Genomic DNA, 21,016 nt, shown 5'->3' on the forward strand with positions numbered 1-21,016 from the left:
ACAATTAATGCAAAATGTGGTCCAATTGATGGTTAATGAAATAATGTAAAGTCTTGTTTATATTATGTGACAACTGAAAAGTGATGGTAGTCAAAGGCAGTAAAACTTAAGCCTTGAATGTTTTTTTTTTATTATGTTTTTTAGTTACAGTCGCCAATCAGATGTCTCTAAATGAATGTGTTGTCTCTCTTTGTCATCGATAAATGAAAAAGAGATGTGATGTTTATATAATGTTTCTGTAAACATTATACAATAAAATGAGTACAAAATATTATCTGGATATTATTATGAAAGATCTTTCCTTTCCTTCCAATTTAGCCGTAGTCGATTTTCCTAAAATAGGTTGGAAACTCACTTGTACACATTCATGTGTTTGAAGAAAGTTAATAAGTTACGTCAAAGTTTGCCAACCAGTGTGCCGCGGGCAATTAAGAAGCGATTTCATTTCCATTATAAATCATAGTATGTAATATTATGTTTGTACATTTTTTCCTAAAAATTTGGTCTATTTCTGAGGCCTGCTATCATTATTAAAAAATTCTACTTGCTTGATTTGATACTATAGAATAAATTTAAAGTAGTCAATCAATAGTTGGCTGCAAATTATTTATTATAATATGGTATGGAAGTATGATATTATTTTAGGTCAGAAAACGGAAATTTCTGGCCTGTGTCGAAATTCTATAAACTTTATTTGGAAATTCTGGTTGTAATTTTTTTATGTCTACCAATTCTTCAACTAAAAACGTTGCGGTATCGTCATTAAGTAGTGAAATGCTCAAAGGAGTGCTAAAATTCTATAATTTGATTAGTCATCCATGACGTAACAAAGATTGGGAAGCATTGGGTTATGTCATATAATATGGTTATTAATTTATGTTTGACAAACTATCACAACTCTCACAGAGCTGAGGGCGTGATACCAACGCATCAAAGAATCAGATAAAAAATCTTGATACTTGGAAATATCGGTATCATAATATTATAATCTTTGTCTTTGTCCTTGAGAGCTGTTTTTTAAAGAAAAAACGGTATTACACCCAATCCTCTTTTTGCATGGCTTTTTTTGCACGGTTTCGAAATAACACGATTTTAAAAAAGTACCGATTAATTTTTATTTACACTGATTTTTTTGCTATAACACAGTTTAAAAAAACTAAAAAGGATAAAAATATTATCAAAAAATTGCATTACAATGGACCGCACGCCACTGGTGCATACATATGTTGTCATAGGATGCCACCCAGCATACATACGTACATACATGGCGCCACTAGTCAGTCACTTCGGGTTCGATACGAGAGATGCGCCGCGTGAATCGGCGTTAGCGTCATTAAATATTTCCAGCGATACAAGTGATTTTTCGCCAGCGAAAAACAGCAGTAAACGTTTATTGTCAAGTAGTGACACTGAATGAATATATTTATCTATGCTAAATTTAATTTAAATCGAAAACTATGTATTTTTATGTAAGTACCTATATAAATATTTCCTATATAATAGTACCTATATAATTCGATTTATTTTTGAGTTCAAGAATTTCGTATTTTGAGTTGATTTTAAGTAATGGAACCTATCTACCATATTTGTATGGGCAACTTATCTTTTTTTACACGGTTTTGTTTTGCACGGTAGTCTTTGGTACGTATCCTCCGTGCAAAAAGAGGATCGAGTGTACATTAAAAGAAGAGTATCAATACCTACTTCAATCTATCGGTGATCTGAGAGATCCAGAATTCTTTACAGGATCTGCGATGAACCTTCGAGAAGAACTTCAACATTGGCCTAAGAACTACGACATGGTATGCATAGTGATGCAAGAAATGGTCAATTTGTTCTCCTGGAGAGATTGAGGTCAGGATTGAGACGACACATGTAGGTTTGTTATATCGAAAGAAAAAGTATGTATATATGGTCTCGGTATCATATTAGTCGAATAGCATGGATATTTGCAAGTCTCAGTGTCAAATGATGCTCGCTAGATTGTCTGTAAAGAATTCTTTTCAGAAAAAAAATGCATAATATTAGTATTGGTGTGCAATGGAAAAATATTCATAAATTTTTGATGGCCCTAGAGATAATCGGATTGAAATTTCTCACTTTTTAACTGGACACACCGGTTTTACCTCAAACTCTAATCAGATTGATTCGATAGAATCTTTTATAAAATTAATGCTGAATTAATAAGTAGAATTTCAAAATATTAGTAAAGTAGCAAAACACACATTCAAATATAAGTTTACTCTAGTTAGTGAATGAGTCATCGGGTCATAAAACCCGCTCTGCAGAAATTTTCTACTGAAGAAAAAAATTCAAAAAATGATTTGCACTTCATACTTATTACGTCAATGCATATCATTTTATTGACATAGAATGTGATGATAAATACCTCAATTTACAATAAAATATCATTTACAAAAAAAGAGTTGTAAAAATGTCTAGATCAGGTTTTGCGACTCAACAACTCAAATTCTATACTTAAGACATGTCGTCGCTGTAGGATTAGTTTGTCGAATAGACCAAATGTCAAATGTCCAGGAGACGAAAAACAAATTTCATTATCCTATATTTAAAAACATGGAGGTATGTATTTAAATTGTTGTTTTTACAGCATATGAATGCTGTATTCATTACAAAGCAAATTAAAGAAAAGGATGGTTCTGGTCCATTCAGATACAAAAAATCATTCTGCATTAAAAGGTCAATTTCGACAACAACGGGTATTCGACAAACCAATCCTATAGCGACGATGTGTAAAGAAATACTTGGGCAGAATGCCGTCCTTATTCAGATTATAAATGCCACGCCATACTGAGCCCGGTGTGGATTACCTGAGATTTTTCAAAATGCTCCAAGGTTTCCGCTAACTGAAAAAGGTTGGCAGTCACTGACCGCACCTAACCTAATAATAAACAGTAAAGAAGTCGACAGTGACGTCCTGTGGGGTTAGGCAGGCCAAGCGTGTTATAAGGTTGGTACATTCTGAGAGGCGACAAATTATGGAAAAACTGCAATTGATTAAACTTTGAGAGTATGTTTTGTGTAAATAAGAATATTTTTGGCGCTCATGAAGATGAATAAATTCTAACGGGCGGGGGATGTGATTATTTGAATAAAGATTTTCATTTCATTCTTTCCATCGACGAATTGAATTGACAAATTGAAAATTACTATTTTGAACTTCCTATTCTCATGGGATATCCATAAATAATGAAAATATAATGTGAAAAGTGGGTGTCGTCGATTTACTTTTCGAGATATTGGAACTTAAGCATCGTATTATTTTAATCTGGTCTCTATACAATGTTCTTCAAAAAGTCTTCAAAAATTAAACACCACCAGTTAATATTGTAATATACATAATACATAATTTAGGTTATCTATGCAATTATTATTATGCAACAATGTGTATATTTCGAAAAGTATCGAGCTTAAAAAAACTACTATTTAAAATGCACATATTTTATTGCTATAACATGCTGATAACACGACATTTCCGGGTAAACTGTTATAATTTAAAGTAATTTTATTTCGCAAGATATCCTCATTTTAATATTTGCGGTCAGAGTGCATTACTACTATGCTATAGTGGCTGGCCGAGTTCCCCCAAGGTTGTTTTTTTTAATTAAGTTATCTGTTATAACAAGGATAATACATATTCGTATTTCAGTGCTCGAAATGGAATTTTTTAGGAACCAGACGATAATTTTCCAAAAATATTAAAGTTTTTTGATTGTAAGGTACCTGTAGGTATACCATGGATTGATAAATACCACTGATAAATGCCTTTAAACATTACGTATCTATTATCTATTGAAGATTATGGTACGAGGGTGGGTCAATAAGTCCTTAGAAAAGAATTAGAATTCACGTAAGTCGAATTCGCGTAAGTCGAGGACTCACTGTATACCGAATTTACATGAATTTAAGCTAAGAGTGACCATGGGCATGGGAGAGAGAGAAAAACTAATATAAAAATGCCGATCAATATAATACTTAGTTGAATAGATCTCTTTACTAAAGCTATACCTACTAATGCACAGTCAAAATTCGCTGCAAGAAACTTTTTGCGAAGTTCAGCATACGATTGCTTCGAGTCATCATAAGGTACCATGACTCGCTAGTAAAGCAGTACCGCCAGCGTTGAAAAGGCGGCATTTAGTTCTGATCGAATACAGTTAGGAGTTTCTGAGATTCCGAATTTAGCTGAATGCTGCTCCATCCATTCGGGAAAGCGGGCTATTTTTTGCGATATGCCATCATTCGTAATGTGCCCCGCCAAGTAGGTACCTATCTAAAATTGTCAATTACTCGATGTTCTATCCATCGCAAGACAAAGATTCATCTGGATCGGGAAAGGTGCCATTACACTGTTGGTTTCTTTGTGTTGATTTTCAGGCTATAGCGAGAAGTATAATTTTTCGTTTGTCTCTTGAATGTCATCAATAGGGTTGTCGGATATTTAGTTATACATGTCATGTTTAATGATGCACAGGACTTAGAGGCGATTCCTGAGAAGGTGGAGGAGACGCTGAGCATCAGCAGTGATCCTGAGTGCACCGGAGCTGGTTGCACCATCACGTCCAGGCCGAAGGACGACGATATTTGGCCTGCTGGTACAGTATGACATTGTCATACTTTCAAATATAAAATATTATGCATGAAGAGCTATATTTAAGATTTTCTACGTAAACTCAGCTAACTAAAAATGAAAATGCAAACGATACATTTTGAAAATACAGCTGGTAGGTATACACACCAAAAGTAAACGAGTTGAGTAAATTGAGCCTTAGAACCGTTTCACACGGAACACCTGTGTGGATCCACCGGTGTGGCGAGCGGCCGCATTTACACATAACCGAATAGGCGCGTTCAGACAGGGACACACGAGTGTCGCGTTCATGTGGAATCTCGCCACACCGGTGGCTTGCCACAGGTGTCCCGTGTGAAACGGGTATTATAGTCAGTGACGTCCCTAAGTAAAGTTCCGCCTTTAAACAGACTTAAAATGCCGTCCGCCGAAATGTTCGTAGACAGTGTCATTTTTGGGCATATCACACGCTTATACGTTTGAGTTTTAAACGCCGCTGCCGTCCCGATGCCCGCCCGTCACTGTGGCCAAGCGCTAAGTGATCAATATATCAAAAAACTTATGCTATAGCGATTGAAAAGTACATCATTAAAAACGTTTTATTTTTCAAGTTTGGCTAACCGCTAAACTAAGAGTCGTTTCACATGGGAAACCTGTGTCAAGCCACCGGTGTGTTGAGCGGCTGCATTTACACATAACTGAACGGGCGCGTTTAGACGTAGACACACGAGTATCGCGTTCATTTAAATGCGGCATCTTGACACACCGGTGGCTGGACACAGGTGTCCCGTGTGAAATAGCTCTAAGACCTTGTCCACATGGCGGGAGTCCCACCGCGATTTACGCTCGAGAATCAAAAATGTCTTCCATGTCCGTCCAGAAACGGCGTTGTCTGCGCATTTGTACCAGCTAGGTGATATAATTCATTTTTGAATCACAAACAAGAGTCTAGAAAAAAGCACGACAACTCAATTGTGTTAGTTGGTTTCTATGAGATTTTGTATTTCGCGATTACTAGCAATACGTATTCTCGGCACTTTAGGTGATGTAATTTATTTTGGAGTAGCAATAAAAAGTGTCGCGTCCGGACGCCAAGCGGTCGTAATTCATTTTGTAATGACTGTAAACGCTGAGATTGTACAGAGTCTAGCGCTTACATGCGATTGCCGCGTGACAGTCGTTACCGCGCGAGCGTTTGTGAAAGGCTCAATTAGGTCACATGCAGTGGCGGCCGGTAATTTTTTGGATTGTAATTTTTGAGGATGCGCTGGAAACTTAACTTATTGAAAAATGAAATCAATTCGGCGTTGTTTTTGATTTGACAAAACGTTATTGACATTTGGGAAATTAACTGTATATTTAAATTTTTCATAAAACATGATGCGAGTTACTTAAAATTTTAATGGATTAGTTTTAAGAAACGATTGTATCTCTCTTATAGTAGATAAATACCTCTTACTTTTAACGGAAGCCATCTTATTCTATATAAGTACATTAGGTATCTTTAGCAATTTGTACACTGATGAAACTGCACTTTGTGAAATAGTATTAAGACTTATTAGCTTATCACCAGATTTCATGAATTAATAATTTTCTATATTATAAATAACATTTCGCGTTTAGTCAACACAAAGGATAATGAAATATAAATTTTCCAGAACTGCGGTAGGTAGCAAAATTATTTTTATCTTCACTGATTTAAATTGGAGTACACATAAATCAAAATATCTTACCGACATTGTATTTCTTACCGATTTTAAAGTTAGAAAATAATGAATTGTATTGTTTTTAGTTTTACAGGCATTTTATATACGAGATTGCTAAATATGATACTAAACATAATTTGACCGTGAACAGTAAGCTGCAGCGTCTATAATAACAAACCATAATTCAAATCTGTAATTGCTATCTACTCAGACCAATGTGATGTCATTTACCCGGTCGGCACACGATATTCTGGAACTTACGCATGGCGAAAACGATTAGCACGGCTTAAGTTGTTTTGTAATGGTTTTAGTTCATACAAAGCTTTGGGTTCATTTTAAGTAAACTAAATATATTGCCGGGGCGCAAATGATTTCAGTGAGGATGACGTATATGGTGCATAGTGCCTGTATTATCGCCTATTGTCAATATGGGCACATCGGTTTATGGTTTGCATTACAATAAGTGAGCGATAATATTAGAAACCTGTTACGATGTTGAACGATGTTTCATAGCAATGCAAGCAGTGCAGTGCACTTGTATGATGTTAGTTGCATGAACTTATAATCTTGTAAGACTATTTTCTCTGTTCTGTGGGTCGAAGCCAAGAAATCCTATAATATGCTCGACATTATTTAACAATAATTATATAATAAAATGTAATGTTAAGATGAACTGTTTGTAAATCCAGTAGAGAGAGCATCATGTGCAACGAGAAAACCGGATATTAAAAAAATAAAACACGAATAATGCATTTACATTTTTTGTAAGACCGAAGGAATAACACGAATAACATAATACATATGACATGACAGGAATATCGATTTTTTTTCTTTCAGACGAAATAGTAATCGCCCTAACTAGAGTCGCAGGCGAAGAAGCTCGCACATTAACTTGCGCTGAATATGCAGACGGACTTCTAGCACTTCCAAACGGCTCCAGAGCAGGAGTCCTTTGGGCGAGCTGGTTGGGCAAGCCGGTGCTGCTGCAGAAGCTGATAACCGGAGGAGGAGATGTAAACGCCACTGACGATGTTGGAAGGTAAGAATCATATGAATATAAATATAGTAAATTAAATTGCGTGGCAAGTTAAATCTTTGGCAGTTGTTTGGCACTCCCAGTGACGTCCCGTGGGAGTATGCAGGTCATGTGTTGCTTACAGGCGGAAATATATAATGGGTGGTAAACGAAGGATCGAAAACGATCATTACAACCTTTCAAAGTAATAGCAGTTTTCCATGAAGCGGGCGATGCAGTAACTCCGTTAGAAAGTATCAACATCTTAGTTTTAAAAAATCCTAAAGGGCCCCCAAACTTGTCAGCGCCTCAAGCATTCACGTACATGAAACCATTGCTGATAGAATGTAAGTTTCGTAGAAATGCTCTAATCATCGATATATACCTATATCATTTTTTTGAAGATTTTCGTTGAAGATAATAAAATGCACCACCATCAGTTTTGCATACGATTTGAGACTAAAAATGGAAGTGGGTGGCATTCTAAATCTGCCTAGGGACGTCACTGCAACCGTAAAGGCAATATTTTGTTTTACAAAACGGGCGATATCAAGGTCATAAGACACTCAAACTTGCAAAAGGTGGAGTCGATGAGAAATGGGAAGTCAGCTAATCTAAACTGACTCTTGGAAGTCACAGTATTTTGGTGACCAAGACAGTAGTCACTAGTGGCAGACGTGAGAGAATAAAGACGTTTCCTGGTGACCATGACCTTCAGTGGGCAATGGGTCGATGAAATGATACATTAATTTGATTAGGTAGTGTATTGGAAATGATTTAAAACTGTTTGAATCTGTCTGCACGTTGTAACGTTGATCCATGATTCACGAAATGATGATTTGAATTTCAGTGCCTACATAGTATGTAACTGTAGATAGAGTTGGGTTTCGAGAATTTCCCGACGGGAATTCTCGAGAAATTTTCGAGATTTTCCATCCCGAATCTCGAGAATTGAAATTTTTAACATTTCGGGAAATCCCGGATCTCGAGAACTTTTTTTTAGGATTCGGGATTTCTTTATTATCAAATATTGATTGAAAAAACGATTTTCTATATGAAAAAAGTGGACAGAAAACACAAAACGTTCAAAGACTAATCAGGGCATTTAACACAATTAATTAAGCCAACGTCGACTCAAAATGAGCGCAATTTTTGCAACATCAGGGAATTTTGTGTCTCAAAAGCGTACGCCTAATAAACTTACAAAATTCCATTTTATTAAGTAGGTTATCTTTTGAATTATTTTTGTTTTCCTACTTCTATTTTGTCTGTCTTTAAAAAAAAATATCTTTTTGGAATTTGTCTGTTTTTACACTGATTTTAGGATTTTTAAAGTTTTTTTTTTAAACCGAATCTCGAGATTGAGATTTTCTCGGGAAATACCCAACTCTAAATGTAGACACAAATAATTTATTCTACGAATAGAATTAAAACCCTGTTAAGGTATTATTATTCGCTAAATTATATTTACAGGTCAGCTCTTCACCTGGCAGCATCGATGGGAAACGTTGAGTGTGCCAAATTACTGCTTCAGCAAGGAGCGGAATCCGGAAAATGGGATGAAGCTAGGACAGTCACTCCACTCCACTGTGCTGCAAGTGCCAAGAGTCTCTTGACTGTTCAGGTTTTAACACCTTTCAATAATGTAATAGTATATGGTTATGAAGAGGCATAGCCACATATTTAAAGGGGATATTGTTTAGTCAATATTTCGTTTAGACACAATATACTTTGAGTACCAATGAAGACTATTGAATCCTGGTTTTATCCACATTTGCTCTAAATCGGAGTATGTACCTATACCTATCACCTCGTTGTAGGGATATGCGTCTGGAAAGCGGGAATCAAACTGAGGTGCATGTCGCCTTCTGTCACGGTGACAAATTTAATCTATGGTTTCGTCATTTTGCAGAATATTTTGAACGATCACCATCTCCGTAAATTCATTGAAGAATGATACTGATGAAGAGTGCCAACTATAATGTATTAGTAATTATTATTAATTATTCATGCAAATTTCAATTAATTTTAATGGTTTCTAGGTGTGGGTGCGTTAAAATGACTTGCGACATGACATCCATAGGTAATATTTTGTACAGAGCCCAACCTGCAGACCATAGATAATAGACAACATTCTTATAGAAAATACATAGTGCCAACCGCTAAAAACAAAAAAACCTGATTTTGACATGACAGTCGAAAAGTGTAGGTACGTAGAAAATGATAAAAACATTCATTGAGTCATGCAGGTGTCGATGCAGTGCAGTTCAAGTGAGGTGACCTCATTGTTGTTCTGGTGATTTCGGCAGATTTTGCCAACTGAAAATGTTTGTTTAAAGGTTCAAAATGTGCTACATGATGGGAGCATCAGTCTCATTTTAAACACCAAGAAAAATGACATTACACACTTTTTTCCTGTAGCGGCAGCTTACTGTATGTCACGTGATAGTAGGCGACATGCACCTCAATTTGATCAGAACTTTATTGCTTTTGAGGCATACCTACGCTCAATATGTTAAGAAGATTAGGTATTTAGTAACTAGATAGGGGAGGGAAACATCAAGGCTTTTATATATTATGTACTGGACTCAAATACAGACGTAAATTGAAAAAAGAAATTTATTATCGATTTAGCCAGAGTTTGAATCCATATCCGAGACCTTTATTAAATTTGATTTGTGTTGCAGCTTTTGATTAGCTATCGCGCGGATGTGAACCCTGGGAACAACGAAAGATCACCTCTACACTATGCTGTGCAAAGTGACGCGATCGACTGTGTGCAGGAGCTATTACAAAATGGCGCAAGGTATACTTCACAGGTAAACACAATAAAGAAAAATTATGATCACATTGTATACCTACCTACCGCATTGTTGCAGTAACACAGTGATAGTCTAACAGAATGCACGGAAGACAATTATGTTAATAATGTATTAATATGAATAGAGATTCAAGCCCAGAATGCATGAAAGTCGTTTGTACCTAAAATTGTACCTATAGGTATAACCCGTTTGTGTAGACCGCATGGTTTTATATGACACACGGGAAAAGACAAATTTTGCATGCAAAAGTATAATTGTTTTAATATTTAAGCCGCGTTGACACTGTCCAAGTGCACTTGGACCGAGTGTCATCCAAGTGCACTCGTATGAGACATCTTCATACTAATTATTCCTATCCAAGGTACTTGGACCGCGTCCTACTCATCTAAGTTAGCTTGGATAGGAATAAATAGTATGAAGCTGTCACTTTCCCTACCTACTTTATCTAAAATCTACTAATTAAAAAAAAATATTTAATCTGGCAACACTGGCTTGTTTTATCGGCATTCAAGAGATTTTATTGTGACAATTTGAATTTTTTGAATATTTTTTCAATATTGCAAATGAAGAGTTGGGTAGACACAACAGAATTCCAATGTGCTATACCTATCCCAATACACTACATTTTGATGCAGGGTTTTGAATGCGTGAGTTTCCTACGAAAATGAACCGCACATTATAGACGTGCAATAGTGTGTTGCAAAGTTCAAATACGCCAATATTTAATGAGCGTCAGTGCATCAACCGAGAGCAGTTGTCAGAACGGAGGACATGTTTAGAATGGTGTATTCTTGACACGTCTTTAAGTTTATCCCACATTCTTCCATACTCGAGATCGGTAGCCTGTTATGCCACACCCGTTAGGTATTTCAGTAACCATTATTTCTGAGTTCTCTGGTTTGATATATCGTTCAATAATAATGATATAATGCCACTGAAATATTGTTGGAACTGAGATGAGTTGATCTCGGAAAATAAATAAAATCACAAGATCAATGATTATTATTTGTTTATTTATTTTTCACACGAAACTCGTATGTCAACAGATGTACACAGAAACTCCTCTCCATGTGGCAGCGGCTTCAGGATCCAGTGAATGCATCGTGTTACTCCTAAGCATGGGTGCTGACGCGGGCACACGGCTTGGAGTGACAGGTCTTCATCTCGCTGCAGAAGACGGAAATGCTGACAGTACTCGGACTTTGGCCGATGAGGGTACGCTGATCGATGTGCCCAATAAAAGACATCAGACACCATTGCATCTTGGTAAGTAGCAATAGCAATTTTACAATGAAAATGGTGATTTAAATATTATTTTCAATAGATTTAGCATTTGATTTAATCAATAGTTGGAGGTAAAAATAAAAATAATATATTATATTATATTACTTTTCCCAAATATAATTTTTTGACTGTCTGACGCAGTTTTTCACGGGGAAAAATAGTTTTTAAAAATTCTATTAAAAATGATGATGTTCTAGATACCACTCACAGAACATAGCATACGTCATATACATATATCACCGGCCTACCGCGTGTGAAGCAGAGATAGCAGGCCGCGATAACGTCAATGTCAAAGCGGGGGTGGGAGACAGAAACGCACGGGGTATTTTGTCAAGGCTGGTTTATTTTAAGTCGTTACATGTTATTGTCATTGCGGTCGGTCGGTAATTGGCGGGCTGCAAACGTGGCTTCTTTGTGTCCTAGCTGCTGATGCTTGGCATCCGAGGCGATGCTCGCTGTCCGATGGGAGATAGGATCGGGGCTTGTGGCTTGGCGTGCTGCCGATGTGGTCCTTTATTTCCTGGAGATGCTTGAGAAGTCTGCCGACGCGGTCCTTTTGGCGGGATATGTATCTTGGCTACCGACAAATTGACCGGTGGCGGCGCTATCGGTAGGCCGCGTCTGTTTTGGCGGGATTCTGACGAATTTGGATTTTTGATTTCGAGGCGGGCTCTGCTCGGCCGAGAACCGCGAAGAGTGGACGTAGGCTGTGGTGTTCTGGGAAAGTTGATGGTTCGGTCCGCCCTTTGAGGTAGTCTCCTGTGGGAGACTTTCATCTGGTATCACATAGCTTTATCACTTTTTTCAATTACGCCATACATTTCAGTCCACCAATTTTGAAACCTTCTGCCAGAATTATAACTACTAGTTTTTGTTTCTTATTTGGTGGAGTTATTTTTTCTGGGTAGAAATGAGATTGTTTGTTAATGTATTAATTAGTTTGGTTCTTTACTTACAAATTGACACAATTGAGAATTTCTCCGATCAGATGAGACATACTACAGTGGTCTCAAGCATAGTAAATCGATCAAAATTGGAGGTTCGTGGCGCAGCATCCCCCGTCGCCTGATGAGGCTACTGCGATAATATTATGTGTGTCGCATAACGCCTAAAGACCGACCTAAGTAGTTATATATTTAGACTAAACGTAATGCTTATTCTTCAAGAGTATTTGCCTGCTATTTTTTATAAAATGCGATCTGTTATTTATTATTATAGGTATTTTTTTCTATTCAAACGCGTGGATGCAACCTAGCCAAAAATCAAATCATTGATAGATTCAAAGATGGTAGCAAAGACTGTAGTGGGTGAACTATATTGAAAGGATGCCAGACGATAGGACACCATAGATCCTGATCAGAAGCAGACCGCGAAAGATGTGGATTGAATGTTTGGGAAAAAATAAAACATTATAAAAGGCGGGGAAACTGTAGAAGGTTCTCGATACTTGTGGAGGAGGCTAAATTTCGCCCTAGGATGGTAGCGTCAATAAAGAACATGTAAAATTTACGTGGACGAGGTTTGTCGAGAGCTTTTTATTTAAATTTACTGAATGTATTGATTCTTTCCAGCCTGCATTGCCCAATCCCAAGAATGTATGGAGATCCTCATAAAGTGGAGAGCCGACCCCAGAGCAAGAGACATCGATGGAAGAACTCCTTTACACGCAGCACTCGGCAAATCAGCCCAAGGACCAGACATGGCACGTGCCCTTCTGCAGACGGTATCTGAACAGCCGACAGATTTGCCAAATTTGCCAGACAATTATGGATACACGCCTCTGCACTTGGCGGCGGTCAATGGATTTTCATCGTGCGTGTCTATGCTCATAGGTGAGCAATGGTTTAAAAACCAAGAAACCTCATTTCATTTGAGCCTGCAAATTCAAATTCAAATTTATTTATTTTACATATGAATACGTGTATTAATTAAGGCTCTAAGTACCAATAAGTAGTATTGCCTGTGGTTACAAAATACTGAGACATTGCAGTAAAATTGCATGAAACCGACCTTTTGAAAAATGTGTTTTCACAGTGTGAAGCAATCTCGGCAGCTTCCATAATTTTAGGAATTAAGAACTCACCAGTGTCAACACACCGTCGTCAGCCATTTTATATTGAATGCCGTTGACCACTGCAATGGTACTTACGCCATTATAAATAAAACACGCCAACGGACTTACAACGTCGCCAGAATTAAATATTTCGCTATATTTTTTTGACTTGCTTGAGGCACTTAGACCATAGTTAACGTTATTGGCGTTGGTATGTAGAACATTTTTCTACGAAAATGTCAGTTTTTATTTTTTTGGTACTTAGCGCCTTAATTAATACACGTATTCATATGATGAACATAACAAATTATAAATTGAAAGCGTTCACGACATGATATATGTGTTAACAATTTTTCAAATAAAAATACAGGGTAATGTGAGTAAATAATACAATAAGTAATAAAATAAAAGTACATGGAAGCACACAGAGTGAACTAGATTGATAGACCCTATCATTAATACCTATAAAACAACGTCCACCTAAATTCACTATAATATATCAATATCTGAAGCGTTTTGATTAAACATAGTTATTGCCCTTCCAATTGGCATTACTAATGAGAGGTTAGTTCTGCACCTCGGGAGAATAAACAACGGATGCCCTCGATTCCTAAGATAATTACCAGAGAAACACAAGCACCTACATAGCATTTATCAGTGGTGAAGAGTGCATTAACCAAGAAAAGTGTACACTCAGATAGTCATACTTATTGTACTTGTTGATTTTTTTTAAAGTAAAGTAGTTCAACGTTCACAAATCACGATAGTCGAGTGGTGACGTATCGGTTTATAATATCGTGGGTCCCGCAAATTTGCATATTATCATATTTCAATGTGGGCTTGCATAAAGAGTATGGACCTAATAGGCTTCTTTTTTTTTTGGTGCCATATCCGTTATCGGACGTCGACAATGAGTTTGGGCACTATCCATTGGTGCTCTACGTAGGGATGGACTGCCGAGCTCAAACTAGTCTCCGAGGTTCTTGAGCCAGGATGTTCTTCTTCTACCAGGGCCGCACGATGTGGCCAAAGTTTAACAAGTAGCTAATATCCAATTCTCGTAAAAAAATCTGTTAATACAAATACCATTAGTGAGGCCCATATGATCCAGTTAGGACCGAACGTGGACTGTTACCTACACGGTGATGTAATGTAGTATTATTTTTGAACTAAGGGCGCCAGTTATTTTTTCGTACACAGGCGGCAGTCCCTCTCGCGATGGCCCTGGGTCCAAATGAGGATCGGATCAACCTGAAGAGTTGTACCCAGGGAATACAGAAATAATGGAAAGTGCGTTATCTTTTGGGTGTTATAGTAACAAGGCTTAATTCTAGAGTGCGGAGAAATATAAGATAAACTTGAACACGTATGTTATAATATGTTATTTTCAATAGGTATGTCTCTATGTATGTCACCAAACTAAAACGCGCATCCAATATTGATAGTATTTGAGGTCATTCCTGAGTTTTTGTATTTCAAGCATTATACGGCCTGACCGTCATTAAGTCAAACAAAATTCAGCTTCAAAATTTTGGCGACTGGCTTTGTATTTCTATTTTATCAGTGACTGTTCCCCTTCAACTTAACTATAGGGGCTATCTTAGAGGATTTGCTCAGCGTCATTAAATTCACCACATAAGCAAGTGAGAGATTATATTAGGCCAAGCTAACAGAGCTTTTACGTTCTAGTACAATGTGCACGAATTCGCTTACGACCAAGAATTTCAGAAATTGAATAAAAATATACGTTTTCATCAGTAATTTCATATTTAATCAGTAGTTTCTTCTTCCAGACTATGGAGCTGATATGACGGCCATGACGAAGGGTGGCCAATCAGCACTTTCGTACATAGTTCGTCGAACACCTGAAGTGTTGTCAGTTTACATTTCTAAGTTCGACGACGCTGTCAAGGTGGTTGACCGCGAAATTGGCGACGTGGATTGTAAGATCAAATTAGACTTCAGGTAAGACAGCTTAAATATTTATAAATTTTCAGGTGTTGGATATTAATTTGATGATTGGGGTGAAAGTGGTGTACGACAAGGATGCATAGTGGGACCATTCTCATTCGCAACGTTTCCTTTCAATTTGTCAACGCAACGATTTCTTAGAATCGCTGCGTTCGACCCCATACGCACGCTTGTTCACTTTTGCGACTGTAGGAGCGATACGGTAGATTGTGCGGTGTACAGACGTGGGAAAGTGACTGGGACATGTGGTTTACCATGGGCGGGCAGCCCCTCATACCAACGACGTCATAGGGTCATGTTTATTTGGGTCATTGATGTAGTCATCCGGTACGATGATGATACGGTCATTCTGGGTGAGGCTGGCTTATTTCTTCAGATTTTTACAGTTCTCTCTTATGCCTACCGGGTGAAGTTTGGGATATCACTGTATGATTTTTGGTGTCCCATCTCACCCTTAAGAATGAATCTTGTGACCGTTTCGAAAGATCGACTGAAAAGCGTCAAAAGATATTGATCATGGTGCGATCCTAATCTCTCTCTCTAAATAAAACACCTACGTAAGCAAAGATAAAAATCATGTATTCTTAATTTTTTGTTGTTATTATAATAATGTTGTGATAACTGAAATAGCTATCGACATTTTTTTGTGGAGTTTGAAATAATTAATATTCTACCATTTGACAAGGCGTGAATATAAATAATTGACTGTGATTCCCAGAAGTTACAGGTCTTTGACGGTACAATCTTGCCATAGTACTTTGATCCGCTCTGGTGACGTCGCTATATTCACAAGCTCTTTGATGAGCTTGGTATGGTTAAGTTTAGATTTATCAAAACTCAACAGCTGCTATTTTACGGTTGTGATATGCTAATTATTAGGATAGGACCCGAGAGATTAGGTACCTACTTAATAAAGTCATTCATCTTTATTTTCAGGCCTCTAGTGCGAGCTGCCAGATCACGGCGAGGAGAAAGCGCGCTTCTGCTGGGTTTCGTGGACGTCGGTCATCGAGACGTTTTAAACCACCCCCTTTGTGAGACCTTCATCTATCTCAAATGGCAGCGCATTAAGAAGTTCTTCCTCGCCAGTCTTATTTACCGCACGATTTTCGTGCTATTATTTTCATTTTATATTTTGGGTAACTGAACATTTTGTTTATAAAGTGTTTTATGATTATTAATTTATAAGTAGGCACTCCCAATTTCCCAACTCGTTTGAAGGGAGATGAAACAGGCGGTGTAGGATTTTGTAGGTGATAGAAATGTAGAATGACGAAAATTCTACTGCTATAAGCGACTAAAATTAGTCTAGTAAGATCTCGTTTTCCTTATTTGAAGATAAAATGCCCTAGAGACCTGGACAGTAACGACAAGACTAGACGCATTTGAACTATGTTGCTGGAGGCAAATGCAGAGAGTCTCAAACGATTCTATCAGAAGTGAGCTCCAGATTCGAAAAAAGGTTCTCTCTGGTTTACTTGTGTCGGACTCTTTAATTTTTTGGTGATATAACCCAGAAAAACTTCAGGACAAAGGTCGGAAAGGGCAAGGAAGTATTCTCAACAGATGGATTGATGTATGTAATTTGTATTAACACGGTAGGAACACGTTTTGAATTACATATGGCAGTGTTCTTCAACCGGTGGTCCGCGGACCGGCGCTGGTTTGCAAGAATTTACTACCGGTTCGCAAAAGCTTTCCATGCTATCAACCGACTATATCGCTACAGGATTCGGGGAATTCGCACTAGATGAAATGCTGGGAGAATTTTTGAATGCTGCTGATATTAACCAGAAAGTCATATTCACCATCATAAGTCAACATTTAAAAGCTGAAAACTTTAATAAATATTTCTCTAAAAATTAAGATCCACGTTGTTACCGCCTAAACCATGGCATCCTCAGAGGATCCAAGGCCATGAGGCCTGAATCATCATTGGGTGGATTCATGCAAACATGAGCAGATCGACTGCGAGACAAATTTTTAGCCCGTAAGCTGAGATGTAAGAATTTTTTATAGTCACCCTTTAGAAACTTAGCCAACAAAGTCTAAACTAAATAAGTATTATTCCATGAATACGTGGGTATTAAGAATAATTACTTTCTCAGCATTAATAATTTTATCAGAAGCCTTGTCATTAAATTCGCCCCAAGCATAAAACAAAAATCATTGACCTAGCATAAAAAAGAACATCCTAAAAGCATTTACCTACTTATATTAAAGTCATGCATAATAATAATTAAATACCTATAAATTCATTCATTCCAAGCCATTCCATGTCTAATGTATTTAGTTTAAAATTATGTATTAATTTTGTGAAAATATTTCTTTGTACCTAGGTAGTTTAGATATTTCAAAATATTATGTACCTACCTATCAAGCAAAGAAATGCAGTAATAATAATTCCAAGAAACACATAGCCCCTTTTCATAGCATGTACCTAGAAAAGGTCTGAAATGTGAGACCCAATGTACCTGCAAGACAGGTACATAGGGTGTAAAAGCTTTCTTTTTGTCATTTTTCAGGGATAGAATTGTGAATTATTTCTTGTGTATTATTATTACCTACTTTAATACTATCCCAGCCCATAAAAGGGTCATTCGGTTTTCGAACTCTCCATCAAGCAGTCGCCTTTCTGTGCGCTCCGATACCAGCTGAGATCTATATACCTACAAGACACCCTGCATAATCTAGAAGATACATCGCAGAAATCCGCCGACCAAGCAAATTACCTACTTGCATCAATCCGATGAACAAGCAAATTACCTATTTGCTACAATCCGCCGACCAAGCAAACTACCTATTTGCTTCAACCTGCCGACCAAGCAAATTACCTATTTGCTACGACCGCCGCAAGTGTCCAAACGATCAACCTACCTACTTCACAATGGAGCAGATCACCATAGAGATTACCAGACTCGCCGCATTCAAACCGACCAGACTACGGGACCTCATGACGCTGCACTTCCTGCTCCTGACGGCTTATCAGGAGCAGGCCGAGGCAGCTTTTCCCGCCGACAAACTCGACCAACCTCACACCTGGAGGACGAACAACGCTAGACCACACATGCCACGACGATCAACATCACACACATGGACCAACACGAGCACGAAGCACCACTACAGATCAAAATCTCGCTACTACAGATCACCATCTCGTGCCCAAAGCAAGGAGGCATACCCCGTCACATACACAGGACACGAAAACGATCGAATATCCGTCGTTATCAGGGGCTTCCCGATCGGCATCAACACGGAGGACATCACCAATGAACTACTCCGCAGAGGCTTCCCGATCATCAGCGTCCGGAGAATGACACGGGGCAGGAGCAGGCATCCAATGCCTCTTGTCCTGGTCCAACTTCTGGACAATGACAGAGGGAGGCTGATCTACAATCTACAGCACGCATTACACCACAGAATCATCATCGAAATACCGAGGAGGAGCAGTAACACACACCTCAGCCCAAATCGAAGCAACATGATGAGAACAATTCAAACCCAAACCGAAACAAACCTAGACGACTCAAAACATCACATGGAGACCTCTACGAAAGTTGATCTTACCATCTCCTATGCCGAACTCTCACACACACCGATCAGAGCTCACGAGCCACAGGAAGTGGACACCGTCGTCAACCCGACACCCGAAAAAACAGAGACCCCGGAAATCAAAACTGCAACAGCAGATACACCGGAAACACTTGGGACCCCGGAAACCGCAATACCAGAGACCCAGATGTCCGAATCTGCCGAAACCTCTGACCCAGAAACAGCAGAGACCCCGGAAACAGAAAGACCAAAGACCCCGATAACAGAAATCGATGAGATCCCGGAAACCGAAACATCTGATCCACCGGATTTCGACTACGATAAATTCTACAAAGAGGAAATGGCCAAACAAGCCCAAAGATTCAGGGAATCGGAATCCCTAAACAAATTTGAACAACAGATCCGAGCATGTACCGAAGAACTGATACAACACAAAACAGAATACTCCGTAACACACCTGATGAACTGCATCGCATATGCAAATGAAACCCTGAACGAAACAGACGGCGAAAGCTACGAAGATGTAAGAAAACGTGTCTTCCTAAAAGACTACCAAGCAGCAGCGGAACACCGCCTATGCGGCCCCGGCAAAAATCCAGATGAAACACCAAACCAGAAGAAGAGAAGAACAAGAAGAAAGAATAATCGCCGATAAGCAGCCAACAACCGAAGAGCTGGAAGAAATCGCCGCCGAACAAGGACCGAAGCCCACCCCGGCCAACTGCCAAGAAGCAGAGCTCTGAACCGCGATACTCAGAGCTCTTCCAGGAAATGGCGGCAAACCGGAAGTGAAGAAAGTGAAGATGCAAGCTAACCAGAAATCGACGGACGCCAGCGAGAAGTTTGCTCTGCTTTTTAAAAATTACTCCACACCAAATCCATGAGATCACCAACCCGGCCTCGCTCGGTCGCGAAACCACCGAGGCCGGGCCTCACCAATCATTTAACCATGCTTCACTAGAGATAGGCACTTGATATAACGGGAATAGGCCATAAAGTCGCCTAGGCGTTCCAGTTAGTAAGCACATTACCCTAAGCACGAAAGAACTCTCCGTCGAGACGACGGCCGCGGCCGCCAGCGTCTCCCGCCAATTAATTTTTTTTTTTAAATATTTTTGTTAAATATTTTCTACGCTGTAATTTTACTGTAACTGTATTCCGAACAATAAAACGCCGTTTTCGCCAATAATTCCGCGTTGTCAATCAACATAAGCATGTCCCCGAAAGAAGAAGCCAGCAGACGATCACCGTGACCTTCCATCATCATCAGGGGGGGTCCAGCGCATCATCCTACGCCCCCCCCTCCTTTCGGAGCTGACAACGTAAAGGCGGAACTCTAACCTCTGGATTAATAATCCCTTTTTGGAAGATATTAAATCATGCCGACTTGATCCTTGTGAGAAAGAAAAGCTGATTGAGCTATCTTCTGATGTCACTCTGGTGTCGAGATATAAAATGCAATCATTGTCTCAATTTTGGATATCCTTTGATAAAGAATATCCATCTCTGAATTATAAAGATCAGGTTATTGGTAATTTTTTCGACTTCCTATTTGTGTGAAAAGAATTTTTCATCTATGTCAGTAATAAAAACCAAACAGAGGAATCGAATGGAGCCTAATGCAGCGCTTCGTCTCTCAGAAACAGTGCTGTAACCATGTATATCAAATTTGCTTACAAGGAAGCAGCAGCAGATGTGGCACTAACCAAAAGTTGTAATTTTGAAACATAAGATTTAATAAATAATATTCTATCTAGGTATAATGGTTATTATTTCTGGCTATTACCGGTCCGTGAAATATTTCTCCTATGTTCACCGGGCCGCGGGTGTTAAAATGTTGAAGAACACTGACATAGGGAACCCATTTTTGTTATTGCCCCAGGCGCTAAAATATTTTGCTGCGTCCCTGCCCAGTGTGTTAAAATAAATTTAAAATGAAAAAAATTATGTATACCTACTCGAAATCACTTAACTAAATATTATTATGATGAATTAAACAAAAAATGGGCAAGAATGATTCAT

General features: G+C 38.4%; 1 protein-coding gene across 1 annotated transcript; it reads left to right on the forward strand.

Moving 5' to 3' along the window:
• The first annotated feature begins 4,477 nt into the window (after positions 1-4,477).
• On the forward strand, positions 4,478-16,589 carry LOC147071538 (transient receptor potential channel pyrexia-like). The gene is made up of 8 exons (XM_085947966.1): positions 4,478-4,616; positions 7,135-7,336; positions 8,786-8,936; positions 10,000-10,131; positions 11,181-11,400; positions 12,990-13,250; positions 15,265-15,436; positions 16,379-16,589. Exons 1-8 carry the CDS (start codon positions 4,478-4,480, stop codon positions 16,587-16,589), a joined length of 1,488 nt encoding a protein of 495 aa, XP_085804092.1.
• The last annotated feature ends 4,427 nt before the right edge of the window (positions 16,590-21,016 follow it).

Source organism: Rhyacophila brunnea, unplaced genomic scaffold, assembly GCF_057557595.1.
Source record: "Rhyacophila brunnea isolate RB1 unplaced genomic scaffold, BYU_Rbru_1.0 scaffold_20, whole genome shotgun sequence".
Lineage (NCBI taxonomy): Eukaryota > Metazoa > Arthropoda > Insecta > Trichoptera > Rhyacophilidae > Rhyacophila > Rhyacophila brunnea.